This window comes from Engystomops pustulosus, chromosome 1, assembly GCF_040894005.1.
Source record: "Engystomops pustulosus chromosome 1, aEngPut4.maternal, whole genome shotgun sequence".
NCBI lineage: Eukaryota > Metazoa > Chordata > Amphibia > Anura > Leptodactylidae > Engystomops > Engystomops pustulosus.
This window is the reverse complement of record NC_092411.1, coordinates 82,950,648-82,965,286: the sequence shown is the minus strand read 5'-3', so window position 1 is coordinate 82,965,286 and position 14,639 is coordinate 82,950,648. Positions and strand designations below refer to the sequence as shown.

At 40.1% G+C, this 14,639-nt stretch overlaps 1 protein-coding gene across 2 annotated transcripts in view; it reads left to right on the top strand.

Moving 5' to 3' along the window:
• Nucleotides 1-1,246: 1,246 nt before the first annotated feature.
• HNF1A (HNF1 homeobox A) overlaps nt 1,247-14,639 on the top strand; it is a 14,941-nt gene continuing 1,548 nt past the window's right edge. Inside the window, exons 1-8 of one of the 2 annotated variants that reach the window (XM_072146000.1) lie at nt 1,247-1,804; nt 8,547-8,746; nt 8,844-9,015; nt 9,272-9,480; nt 9,567-9,878; nt 11,689-11,877; nt 12,733-12,851; nt 13,020-13,134. In XM_072146000.1, the coding sequence (XP_072002101.1) occupies nt 1,485-1,804; nt 8,547-8,746; nt 8,844-9,015; nt 9,272-9,480; nt 9,567-9,878; nt 11,689-11,877; nt 12,733-12,851; nt 13,020-13,134 (1,636 nt within the window). In that variant the 5' untranslated portion in view covers nt 1,247-1,484. Of the gene's footprint in view, nt 1,805-8,546; nt 8,747-8,828; nt 9,016-9,271; nt 9,481-9,566; nt 9,879-11,688; nt 11,878-12,732; nt 12,852-13,019; nt 13,135-14,639 lie in introns of both variants that reach the window. The other variant, XM_072145993.1, reaches the window with a different exon arrangement.

Genomic DNA, 14,639 nt, shown 5'->3' with positions numbered 1-14,639 from the left:
AACACCTACAACTAGTCAAGCAAATCCAAAGCAGGGCTAAAAATCTAAACTGCTCTTAGGTTGGTAACTGCAGCTTATGTTTATGGTTGTGTTGACCTTGCTGGGACATTTTAATGAAGTCTGTGAACCTGCTAACAGGAACTTTACTCTGCACCACTGAGGCTCTGTGCAAAGTTAACCCCTAAATTACTACAATGATCTACTAGCATGCATTAACAGCACCAGACTTTCATAATCAATATAAAATTCTACATACCGTAATTGTAATTCATCTTGAAAGAAAACTTGTATTTATGTATCGCCAACATATTCCACATATTTTTACATTCTTGAATTGTAGTAAAGAATACAACATGATAAAATAAGGAAAACGACAGAACATCATCAGGCCATATCACAGTTGGACATATGCAACACTATTAGGCGTCATTTGTAAAACGCAGATAACTAATAGAGTGACACTCAAACACTTTCCTTTTATCCTTTTAAGTCTTGTTCATACAGTGCTGTAGTAATGTCTGGTTGAGTTTATTTTACACAAAAAGTAGGATTAGGTTAAAAAAGGTTACAAGTCTTTCTGTTTCAGTTTTGCAAATCTATGCTTTCTATGTATGTAAAAAATAAAAACTTTGCCAAATCTTCACTGTGTAAACAAGGCCCTTAAGTTAGACCGATACATATATGACTAGTTTCCTAGATCTTCCTATTCTGTTTTTGAAAATGTTACGTTTTGAAAACACGATATACAAATTTGTTGGTTGTGAAAATCCCAATATGATGTTACAAACAAGGTGCCATTGTCACCTGGTGGATAGTGTACCCTAAGATTACATTGCATTTCTCTAGAGACTCTATGGGGTACTTCACTTTTGCCCATGTGGTGTTTTAAATCAACAAGTACATGTATGATCACAGACTTGGATATATATTGATGTGGTCTATCCTGGTGTAATATTATTTTAAAACATTAATAAGCATTGCTGTTATGTTAGACTGAGCTGTTCGAACTGACAGCTGCTTATATTATGGTTTCTAATCACTCCCACCACAGCCTTGTATTACCCATTCATAATTTCTATAGCCCTCTAGCATTTTAATCTCATGCATTTCACTCTCAGTTTTAACCTTTCCAACTCTTCATTTCTTTATTTCCTCTTACATGCTCTTCCCCTCCTCTCCCCCCTCTCTCACACATGCACTTTGTGCAGAGTTGGGGTCCAAAGTTCAGTAACTTGTGAAGCGCAGGGATAAATATGAACCTTGGAGGATTTACACTGCTCTGATGTAAACAGAGAGTGACAAGGGTCCCTTATCTGCTATGTCTCAGTGAAGACAGTCCAGGGGGTGACCACTTGTTGGTTGTGGCCGCAGAGCAAGTATTTTTGGGGGGAGGAGGAGACAGAAGGTGGGTAGAGCATGGGCTCCCGCCTGCTGATCCCTATTGCAACCGCAGGATGGTGAGATGTTAGCAGGTAACATAGAGGATGGCGTCTCAGCTTACTTACTTGCAGCAGGAACTACTGAAGGCATTGCTGGAGTCAGGTGTTACTAAAGAGACTATTATGAAAGCTCTAAATGATGGCAGTAATTACCAATATCCCAGAGATCCCCTGGATGACATGAGTAGTTTGGAAGATGGGGATCACTGTGTACAACTTCCCAATGGACTAGGAGAGTCTCACATGTCAGAAGACGACAGTTCTGAGGATGGTGGGGATTTTACGCCTCCAGTTATCAAGGATTTGGAGAGACTGAGCCCAGAAGAGGCTGCTCATCAGAAGGCCGTGGTGGAACGCTTGCTCCAGTAAGATCTTTCTACACTGTACTATTTATTACACTGTCATACGCTTGTTATCCTATTCTCCATATTTGTGCACATTTTCTTATTTTCCTCCACTGTTTTAGACTCTTCCATTTTTTTTAAATTTATCTATTCATATATGCTGCAGGCCTCTGGTATATCTTCAATAGGTACACAGAAAATCATATTCTATTGAAAGTAGCGCTTGGTGTAACTCCAATATATTATGTTTTTCAAAATACATTTATAAATGAAATCCTCCATTAAGCTCCCAGGTTGCGTGTGCAAATCCGATTATTTCTTCCAGTATAATACAGAGTCTTGCTTAGAAGTTAGTTTTACTCTCAAAACTGATGTCTTCTCAAAGGTCAGCCGTCCAACTTCATATTGTAGGACATGAGGCTTCCAGGTGGTTATTTTCTGCCGATTATTCCTCTGAGTTGAATCTTTAGCTGTGGGATCCCTCCATTTTCTTGACAAAATTTTGTCTCTTCTTTGATTATGCTGCTCTTTCTTAACCCCCAATTGAAGTCCTAGGTCTTCTGCTTATGGTGCTCTAGGTCCTGCTCTGAATCTCCTCAGGGTACTGTGGGTTCTCCTAATCAATGGGGCTCAGGGGGCCTGAGCTGGTTACTAATTATCTAGGCCCTCCATAATTTCTATACTTATAAACCAAATGGCCTCTGCCTTCTGTGATGATTAACTCTGATGATTAACCTCTCTAATGCTACTTTGAACTGAGATCACGGCGATAGTGCTGCTAAAGACGGCACAACAATAATGTTCTGCTTGACTGCCTGGATCGAGCAAACCATTCAACTGGGCAGATACAGTTGACTAAATTCCTTTCCTAATTTGGTTTCTTAAGGTTACAGTTTTTTAAACATCTAGTGTTAATACCAAACCTTTCTGAACGAGTTGAGAAATCCACTTTACCCAATAGCAGTCCTGACCCTACCTGGGGGTGCCCAATCAATCTTACCTCTGACCATGTCCATATTGCAATCCAAGGTTCAGTCCAATTCTAGAAAATCATCTGTTCTCTGGTTAGCCTAGCAGAAAGGTATTGTGCTTCAAACCCATGCAACCTACAGAATGAACTGAGAGACAGTGTCTGCCTGTTTTGGGTCTACCCAGATAGAAATCTCTTCATATGAACTTTCCATTTAAATTGGTTAAGGTGCTATAAATTATCAACCAGCCTCTTGTTTCCTCTGAGTTGATAACTAACTAACTGGGTTACTTATTGTTCACGGAACAAAAGGGAGGTGAAAACGCCCTTAGAAATGACCTTTAAGGATGGAATATGGGTCTGTGGGGTATCACCTATGCCCAGAGATCTATTGGTGTATTTTACGAAGTTGCATTCAATACCAACCTCAATAGGACACAGTAACTGCTCTGCTGCACAAGATGGCAATTCTTGAAGATCGCAGTTTAGATAATCATTACAGTAAGGGGCAGAGATTTAGTGTTTTGAGGTTTTATGATTAAGAGTATCCATAAATAAGTCTGAAGGTTAACAATGTCATTAATCTTATTTAATACTTCATCCAGACATGCTTCTTTTACAAAGGATCATATAGAAGATACAGGTGGCCCCAAAGTATAAGTGCAGCTACCTTTCCCTAGTACATTGCAGTAATTGTTTACCACCAGATTGGACTTTGCGCTTAGATAAGCTGGTATCAGTAGCTAAGAGAAGCACAATTTGGCGCTGGGGGAGGGTTAGCTTTGTGTGTTCAGGTGTGTATGGACACATTCTCAATACATAAAGTTGCTTTGCAAAATCTAAAATTTACTGGTAATATCAATTCATTTATAGAACCAAATCTTAAGTTGTAGATTAATATTTCCTACACTGTAGTTGAGTATTGTTATATCTATATGTGCACTGCATCCAAATAGAAATTGATGATGAAAATGTCAATTTATTATCTAATTTGATATTTTAGTGAGCGGTACATGTTGTAGCTGTTAGCTCTTAGAATAGATACATGAAATAAATGATATATAAAATACTATCTAAAGGAAAGACAACTTGTTAACAGGTGTCTCTTCCTCAACATGATGTTCTTATTTTGCTAAGGTTTAGAACCCCTGAGGTTCACACAAGATTATATCCATATGGCCTAATAGGGCATATGGACAAGGATTGACTACATTCCTCTCCTTCCACATCAATCCCACTTTAATCAAATATTGCAATAGAAATTGAGATATAAAGAAATGTCTATTTAGTTTCAGTCCTTCTCACAAACGTGTGTGCCTTGGACAACTTATTTCAGCAGGAGCCTCCCTCTTCTGCACCCCACACCTATGCAGGTTAAAAGATAAAAATATGATTTTATTATATTAAACAGTTATAGTTTGGTGAGATGAAAAAAGGTTGAAGTTTGTATGGGTTCTCTGTGTTTGCGTAGGTTTCCTCCGGTTGATTAGATTGTGAGCCCCATTGGGACAAGGACTTATTTGACAAGCTCTGTGCAGCACTGCGTTATCTGTGAGCCCTTTATAAATAAAGGAACTATTATAATTATTTATTATAAACCATTACATTTAATACTGCAGCTTTTATGCTGTGGAAACATAAAGTCAATGCCACACCACTTACAATCTAGTATACAACTTGTTATATTACTGCTTTCAAGTATTGCCTCCATATCTCCTTTAACATATTTCAATGAATTAATCATCATACCATGGTGATAGAAATAATTCCAAATTCTCACTGCTATTGCAGTAAGGCTGTCTGTACACAAATGTGTGCTGTCCTAGGATTGCAAACAACGGATGGTTTTATCAGTTTGTAATTAGTTTCTGATCCGTATGTCTGACAAAAAAACTGTCTATGTATCCTCCGTATGAGATCGGTTTTGGGGATCCACAAAACAAGGCTGAAAATGAAGTTCAAAAAGAGTGTGGAATCAGTATTTTTCACAATTATTCTACTATGGGAAGGTACAGACTGCAAATATGGACAGGTATAGGACCTTCTCTTAATTTTCTACAACTTCCACACTGATTGGTGAAAAACACATTCATGTGTAGGAGTCCATAGAAGTGAATGTGTCAGTGCACCATCCGCAAAAAAAATCAGCAATAGCACTTTCATGTGCCTGTAACCTAAAGAGGCTTAATTTATGGTAATGAATTTAGAGAAAATTTTGCAGCAGCATGAGGTTATATAAATCTGTGTCACCTACATGTTGCTGTGTGCCCCCTCGTTCTGCATCTGTTTTAAAAAAAAAATGTTTTGTCAATGTTAGTTTGGGTAAAAACGAGTATTAAAAATATGCAAATGAGCAAGAGGAGCTCTGGTGGGCAACATCAGAACCCCTACGGGCTTGTTCATGTCACAATTATGAACGCCCCTTTGCAGACCTTACTGCCCTCCTCCTCCCGTCACCCAGCACTTCGCAGTTCCTGAGCATGCACTTATCTCTTCACTGCACAGCCAACTGCTCCTCAGCTAAAAGCTGCTTAATATTACCTAGTTTTGCAGGTAGATTTTCTTTAATTATGGTAATCTATTATTTCTTTTTGACTATATCCATTCAGTCTGTGTCACTGGAATCACACAAACATAAACATTGAGTTAACAATGTTACTCTTTACAAGCCTCACAACAACATAACCCATATTCAAAATGAGGCTAAATCTAATTCTGAATCCAAAGGTTGACCTACCCTCTTTTATTGACATGTTTTTCTTCATAACCTCTAATCCTTTTAGAATACCATTAGGATAAGTATAATAAATAAAACAAGCAAAAAACTATTATTTAAAGGAAACCTACCATTTGATTTGATGCATTATTGTCAGGCTTAGAGGTTGTGGATGCTCTGAACCACTGCGGACAATGACACAATCCACTACCTGGGACCGTAGTCTAAGTGGCAACCGGTTTTCACCAGAGCCCGCCGCAAAGCGGGTCGGACTTGCTGCGGCGTGGTACCACCAGGTTGTTCCACAGGCGTGACTTGTCTGCAGTGGCATATAACATATTTGAACAGGTGTACACATTTGACCTATAAGTATATAACTCCCCCTATTTTTAATCACTACATACAAAGGCCGGAAGAAGAACTGTGTTGCGTGAAACGGCCGTTGCCTATTACAAGGCATCTCCCCATCACTCCCTCCCTTATACCTTGTCCTTGTGAGTATTTGTGTATGCAACAATAAAGAAGAGAAAAAGTTTTCACTGAAGATTGGTGAGTGCCGTCCTTTTCCTATACCTTGTTTGATTGCTGGATGGACTGTGTTCTTTAGGACTTGAGCACCACTGAAAACATTTTGCTTGTAATATCTGCGGACCCCATGTGTGTTTTTTGGCGCTTGGATTGACTGCAGGATATTGAAGGGTATAGGTCGTGCCGTTATCACTTGTTATCACTCGTATATTGGTACTCACTGTTTAAAGGAAATCTACCATCAAAATCGAGCATGATAAACCAGGGGCACTTACTCATAGAACCAGGCACTGTTACTGAGGTAATCTTATATTTTTTTTAAACGCCCTTCTAAAATCGGCTTTAAAATGTATGCTAATGAGCCTGGGGCTACTCTACGCCCTTTATGAGCTGGCTGTACAGACTGTTTCCCTGTACCGCCATCCCCCCTGCAACAAGTGCTCACTTCACAAGTGTTGTTGAGGCAGAGAGAGGGTGAGAGAGTGTAATAGACTGTAAAGCCAGATCACAGCAAGATAAACCTGGGACACTTACTCGTAGATTCAGGCACTGTGACTGTGGTAAACTTTTTATATTTGTTATCCATCTTTGCCTCAAAAATCTACTTTGAAAATTATGGTAATGAGTCTGAAGGCCTCTAGGGGCGTTACCAGAGACCCCTCAGTCTCAGAGGGAGGAGGGAAAAAGAAGAGGGTTGGGTGAGACATTTTTTTGCTCGTTGTAGCAGCCTGAGAATCTTCAGCATTGAGGCGCTCTGGTTGAGCATAATTTTAAAATTTGCTTTTACAAGGAAGGAGGCCTGGATAACAAATATAATCAGTTATTATATATTAAAAATAATAATAATATAAATTACTATATATTGGCACTATGCAAGGGGAAAAATAATACTGCCAAACCCTTCCCAATAAAGTATATAGTAATGAATAATACCGCTATAACGTTGCTAAATGAAAAAAAACTTAAGACGAATATTACTAATAATTTTGCTGCACAAGAACCAAATATTAGAACCCCGCTAAAGTTACCATCATACTGATGCAAATAACAGAATTACAAGTAATACACTGTACACATGGTCAAATAATACTGCCATCATCAGTATTATTACAGTATTATTACAACTATTATTACACTATTATTATATGTGAAAAGTCGCCGACTGCGGTTTTTTAATAAACACTGCACAGCTGCTTGACCCTCCTCTTGATGTATCCCGCTGCAAAAAGGCAGCATTGGGACAATCGAGCGCCAGCGTATGATAAGTATGCCCTTATATGTCTATGTCTGCAATTGAAATTCAATCCCATTTACTAGAATATACCCAGTCCAAGAAATGTGCTGATTTTTCTCTTATATCAATAACCAATTTTAAGTGAACCTCTAATTATAAACAACTTTTCATAAATCAATAGTTAAAGGGGTATTCCCATTTCAGTAAATTAATGTTATTGTTTGTATGATGAAAAGTTATATATTTTTCCAATATACTTTCTGTAACAATTCCTCACAGATTTCTAGATCTCTGCTTGCTGTCTTTCTATAGAAAACTTAATTGTTTATTTCCAATGGACAGAAATCTGACCATGGTCACACAGGTGCACTGCTCGTTAGTATCACAGAGCATAATCAGAGCTATGTGATAATGAGCCCTGCACCTGTGTGACATCACATGACCAGGTACAGATTTCTTCAGAAGGGTTGCGCCTTCACTGTAATCCACTACTGGTCACCAGAATAAAACAGAATCGCATGCTAGTCATATCAAAGGCCTTGTATGTAAAGTGCCCTGCATTGGAGGATTACTGTCACACACGTGTGTCAGTTTTAGTGTTTGTGTGGGATTCCTCCCACACTCCAAAAAATACTGGTAGGTTGATTAGATTGTGAGCCCCATTGGGGACAGGGACAGGGGACTGTGCAGCGCTGCATAATCTGTGTGCGTTATAGAAATAAAGGAATAATTATTATTAGTAATATGAAAATAAGCATTTTGGTGCACCATGGGAATATCTGCAAGGTACAGTGCACATTCTAATGCCCAGATTACAGTAGATAGACTGCACTGCCATAAGAGAAGAAGAGCTGGACAGAAACTAGGCCATAGATGGTGCAATGGACCTGTGGCCACCTACATAAAGACCCTCCTGTATATGCTTATTCACATATAAATATAGATTCTCTGCATTTTGGCCACATTTTCATACTTATGTTGCAGGGACTTTTACCTACAAGTTAAGTTTTATTGATTTATGATCAGAAGAAAAGGGTCTCGTTTTTACTAGTTTAATCAAGCAGCAGGTTGTGCATGCATTCTGTCTAGCATGAGAAATTGACAAGTATAGTGCTCGAACATGAGTGCTGGAAATAGCTGAGAGCTGTTCTTGGCAATTTCTATCACTATCACAAGATCGAATGGAGCAGCAGGACACATACTCCGCCTGCCAATGTATTCAACTGGCAAGAATGGGACCCCCATTATTGTAATTGCAGATAGGGGATAACAATATTTGGTACATATGTTTATATGGTAAAACTTTATCTTCTAGGGAAGACCCATGGCATGTGGCCAAATTGGTCAAATCTTACTTACAGCAGCACAATATTCCTCAGAGGGAAGTAGTGGACACCACAGGACTCAACCAATCCCATTTATCACAGCACCTCAACAAGGGTACACCCATGAAAACCCAAAAACGTGCAGCCCTTTATACCTGGTATGTCAGTAAACAGCGAGAGATTGCAAGACGTGAGTATGACTACATATCTAACAGAACCGAATTAGTTAAAATAAGATATGTAGGGCCCTAATAGTTGTCTTTTAATGACAGAATTCACACATGCAGGCCAAACCATGATGACAGATGATATGTCTTGTGAAGAGGTACCAAATAAGAAAATGAGAAGGAACAGATTCAAGTGGGGTCCAGCGTCACAACACATCCTCTTCCAAGCTTATGAACGACAGAAGAATCCAAGCAAGGAGGAACGTGAAGCACTTGTTGAAGAATGCAACAGGTAAGAAACATTGCAAACGAAGAATTCATCTTTAATAGTGTCTGTATGGTGAAAAAGACATGGGCAGTATGAATGAAATAAAACTACAGTGAGCTTTAGGTATTGCACACTGTATGATATCCATGATAAATGTGAACGGGTCCTAAGTGTATAAGTGTGTTTGAAATGCCAATTGTCTAAATACATAGATATTGATAAGCAATAAGACCAAATTTTCATATCTAATAGATGTATCACTTTATTATGCTAACTCAAGGGCAGAGTGTCTACAAAGAGGGGTGTCCCCATCACAAGCACAGGGGCTGGGCTCTAACCTGGTGACAGAAGTGCGAGTGTACAACTGGTTTGCAAACCGACGCAAAGAAGAAGCTTTTCGACACAAACTTGCAATGGACACATACAGTGGACAACAGGGTTCTGGACCTCCTCTGTCAACCCATGATCTTCCCACAGTCAAAGGAACAGGTAAAAAGCATATCTGTCTGCCAAAAAGTTCTGACAACTTATTTCATACCGTCCTACATTAAATATATTATACTATCATTAAACAGGTCTTCGTTATTCCCAAGAATCTGCCAATGAGCGTGGGAGCTCAATGGTGACCAGTCAAAGCAATCTCTCTCCTACTGGAATCGAGCATAGCCACAGTCTCATGAGCAGTGACAAATTAATTCCAACAGTAGGGGGCTCCCTTCCACCAGTCAGCACACTAACTGCTCTGCATAGCCTGGACCATGGACAGCACACTCTGAGCCAAGCACAAAATCTCATCATGGCCTCACTCCCCAGTGTCATGACAATTGGCACAGATGCAACACTTGGACCAGCATTTAGCAATTCGGGCCCTTCAACTTTAGTTATAGGTAAGGAAACTATATCAAATTTGTTTCTTTTTTAAAAGGAGTATTTTTTTATTGATCAAGAATGCTGAGGGCAGCAGTTTGGTGGTTTGTGACACCCAAGAATTACTTCCACACCCAATCTGCTGTCAGAAGAGTCTGCAATGTTCTGTGCTGTGGAATAACCTCAAAGTCTTTCAACCTTCACAGAACACAGTACACTTTTCCATGAAACCTGAACGCACGTACAATACTTTATTACATTTACTTACATCATTAATTATCTATCTTTGAAAAAAACAAGTCCTTACCAAAGTCTACCAAGCACATTATGGTACATTGTGTATTGTGTGTGCTCTTGGCTCCTTAAAATAGTTGTTTTGGATAATTTTTTTTACTGAGCTGCATTAGGGGTCTTTTTTTCAGGACAAGCTGTTTTACACCATTTGGGGAAACCTATAAGCTTATGATAACTTTTTGTAACATTTTTATATGGGTAAAAATGATTAGGACATCTGGACATTTTTTTAGGTCAGGAACTTTTGGATGCATGGGTACCTAATAAATGGGAGGGAGGGGGGTGTATTTGAAATTTTCATACAGTATTTTTCTAATTTTTTTTATGCTCCCAGGTCTGATCACTCATATAATATAATGCAATATGACTGTGAGGGAACCGATAGCTGCTTGCCAATAAACTGCCACAGTCCAACCACAGCATATAACGGGTTATGATAATACAGCAGTCACCCGCCCTGTTTCTGAACTCTCTACACCTCCTGTCACCTGAATTTTACCCCCCTGCTGGTAAAGGGTTACAAGTACTCCCCATATCACCTACAATTAGCTACAAGTCAGGCATTGTACCTTAATTACGGTACAGATGTTTTTCTTATATGCAAATTAGCATACTTAATTCTCATATTCAAGATATGATTCTTGTTTTCTCCAGGCTGCCAGTGAACCACACCCCCTTATTTTGACTGACAGCTCTGTGCCTCTTTAAATCTGCTGTATTTAACTATTTCTTAAAGGGAACCTACCACCACGATTCTACCTATAAAGGTAGATCGTGTGGTAGGTGGATGAATGGGACGTGAGGATCTTTTAGAAAACTTGAATGCTGGCATATGTACATTTTTTAAGCGGCTACTGGGGCATGCCGGACATGAGGCTACAAGCCGCAGGTACTCCATGCCCCAGTAGCCTCTTTACTCTGCCTACCATTTAATCTTCGGCGCGCAGCTACGAGGAGCTTGTTCGTAGTCCCCGGCGTTGTTATCCTTTTATAATCAACTTTTAAAATGATGCCGAGACAGAATCCCTATGTGCTCTGCATTCACAGACTTTTGTTACAATGCAGCTGTAAGTCTCACCCCCCCCCCCCTTGCTCCTTCAACACTTCATGTAATTTTAGCAGCAGAGAGCACATAGTGGGAGGGGGAAGTGCTCCTGCACAGTGTAACAGCCTGTGTAGCTACAGTACACAGGGGCTCTAGTAACATGCCCATAGCCCCTCTGGCTCATTAGCATAATATTATATGTTTATTTTAGAAGTTAGGAGGCCATGGATAACAAGGATTACCACAGTCACAGTGGTTGGGTATATCAGAATGTCCTTGGTTTATCATGTTTGATTTTGATGGTTGATTTACTTTACAGGACTTGTCCACTCATATTATGTTAATGTTTGTATGATGAAAAGTAATTTTACACCAATTATTTATGGTTTTCAAGATCTCTGCTTCTACATTCAACGGGAAGCTGACCATGGTCGTGTGATGGACAAACATCTGTTTACTGTGAAATAAATAAGCAAAACTTTGTGTTTCAGGTCTTACATCACAATCGCAGAGTGTTCCTGTTATAAACAGTGTTGGCAGTAGTTTGACCACCTTGCAGCCTGTTCAGTTTTCTCAACAAATTCATCCTACCCACCAACAGCCAATAGTACAACAGGTCCAGGGGCATATGACCCAGAATCCATTTATGGCAACAATGGCACAGCTCCAGTCTCCACATGGTAAGCTAGTTAGGGTTAAAGAGAATGGGGCAGATTTATCAAGTGTCTGAATGTCAGAATATTTCTAGTTGCCCCTGGCAACTCCCCTTTAAAATATTCATGAGCACTGGTAAAATGAAAGCTGAGATGTGATTGGTTGCCATGGGAAACTGGAAATATTCTGACTTTCAGACACTTGATAAATCTGCCCCAATGTGTCACGTGTCTACTAAACTTTCCATTTCAGTACCTGAATTGCCCATAAGCTACTACGTGAGCATTTTTCCCTAGGTTTTCTACATTGTGTGGTTACCATGTCATTATTCCTAGACATTTATAAATAAACTGACAACTGGGTGTGGGCATATCAATGCACATTATCTTCTATGGGCACATGTACAAGGCCGTGGATTCCCTGCCAGCGGCTCGTGGTGAGTCCCGGGAGGGGTAGCTGCAGGCTCTGTGTGCCTGAGTCTCCTCATGCATTCTCCCTCTCCTCCAGGAGCTGGATCAGTGTGGAGAAGAGATTGAGACACAGGCAAACATAGGCTGCCGCTGCCCCCTCCCCCGGGGCTCAGCACATGCTGCTAGCAGGGAGACAAGTAATGTAAAATAAACTTATATAAACTGGATATATAACTGGACTGGATATAATTGGAACCTGTCACAAGCTAACAATGATACTCCCAGTGGTAGGTTCACTTTAATGAACTGAGAACGCTACAAAGGAGAGGGGGTGTGGCTAAGGAAGATGAGCAGCAGTCCTGAGCTGTCTGCTGTGAGACAGGTGGCATGGCTGGTGAAAGCGAGTAGTAGGATTTGCTGGAACTTGTAGCAAGTTGATTATTATTAATAATAATGCTTTCATTTCTACAGCTCTGTATGGTCATAAACCAGATGTTGCACAGTATGCATCTGCTGGCTTCTTTCCACAAACAATGGTCATCACTGACACATCTAATTTAGGAACATTGACAAGTCTGACCCCCAAACAGGTAACATTCCAAATACTGAATACATTTTTATACATATATAGATACATTAAAAAGACGGCATTAACATAAATTCTCCAATGGAACTTATTGATGGAATATTGCCTTTTTGAAATGAAAGAAAAACTTCATGTTATTAAAGGTGATATGAAAATGAACTCCTTTTTACAGGTCCATTCCCTGCACTCTAATACACAGGGAGATTCCCAGAGTTCCCAGCTTCAGAGTCAGGACTCTAACATCTTGCATCTTGCTCCCAGCCACCGACTCTCCCCAAGCCCTACTGGTAAGCAGCAAACCCCGAATAATTTTATTGTCTAATGATGTATTGCAAATCACCAAGCTGTATATTCATAATACAGAACCAGATGTGCACCAGTTTTGTTTCTGCCTACAAGAAGAAATGTTATCAATAAAAAAATGTTAGAATGCTTTATAGAGCTTGTCTACCTCTCGGTCAGGTTCACAGTAGTAGATATGTTGAGATCTGGAAGCTCTGCTGTCTTAGTTATGGTACAGTAGGAGCTTATCTGCAGTAATCCTTCAAAGAGCTAGAGTAGGCACTGTATACTTTCCTGCATATTAAAGCCTCAGGTGTGAACGGCCTTCCTGCAGAATTGTTTATAAGATACCAGAGATGCTATTACCTGAGCTTCTTATGAATGTGTATACAGTACTACAGGTACTCTGCCAGAACCTATGAAGGAAGCTATTGTGGTCTTACTCCCCAAGCCAGGCACGGATCCCAAACAGCCAGTCTTATCAATCCAGCTCTCTTTAATGCACTGACATTAAAATTGTTACTAAGGTGCTTGCCAATACGTTACAGGGAGTTATTGTAAACATAGGCCATACCGACCAGACAGGTTTTATGCCTGGCAAATTCGCTGCCAGAAATATTTGCCGTCTTTTCCTTAACTTGCAACAATACCCTGAGGGTGCAGAGCGTAGAGCCATCCTCTCACTCGATGCGACCAAAGCTTTTAACAGCATGGGAGTTTTTATGGGCAGTCATAACGCAGATGGGATTTGGCCCATATTATTTGTGGTGTGCACCGATGGCATTGATCCGGGTCAACATCCTTTGTCTGACCCATTTGCATTGAGGAGAGGGACCCGTTGGGGCTGACCCCTATCCCCGTTTTTATTTGCCCTGGCATTGGAGCTGCTTTCATCAAGTTTCATTAGTAGGGTTAAATATGGGCTGAATAAGGAACGCATAGCACTGTATGCAGACGATATGTTATTGCTCCTTGGAGATGTGCAGACTTAGTAAGGCCCTTTTATGGAACTGATCTCTGATTATGGCCAGTATTCTTGCCTGAAAATAAACTGGGACAAGTTTGTCCTCTTCCTGCTGCCTCACAATTTAGATGTTGGTCAGATACACGTCGTGTCTTTCAAGTACCTGGTAGTCTGGATCTCTTCCGCCCCCTGAATATACAACCATTGTTTATTAAAGCCCAGGAGAAAGCACATGCGTGGTATAAATGTCCTTTATCAGTGGAGGGATGGCAAATCTGACCAAGATGGTTCTTATGCCACAGCTCTTGTACCTGCTCAGATGCTGCATCAAGCTAGAAAACTCATTGCTCGTCAAAAACCTCTCTTCCTATGCTGCAAGAGTATGTAAAGTATATAAAATAATTAGCCTTGAGAAAGAAGAGCAGATCCTGCCAGAGGGGGCACACACCAGTATGTCAGTGTGCTTGTTTACAATCCTTTATCCTGGTAGAAGAAGAAAGCAAAAAAGTTGGTTTGAGCAGAATTGGGGGCCCTGGCCAGACTCTC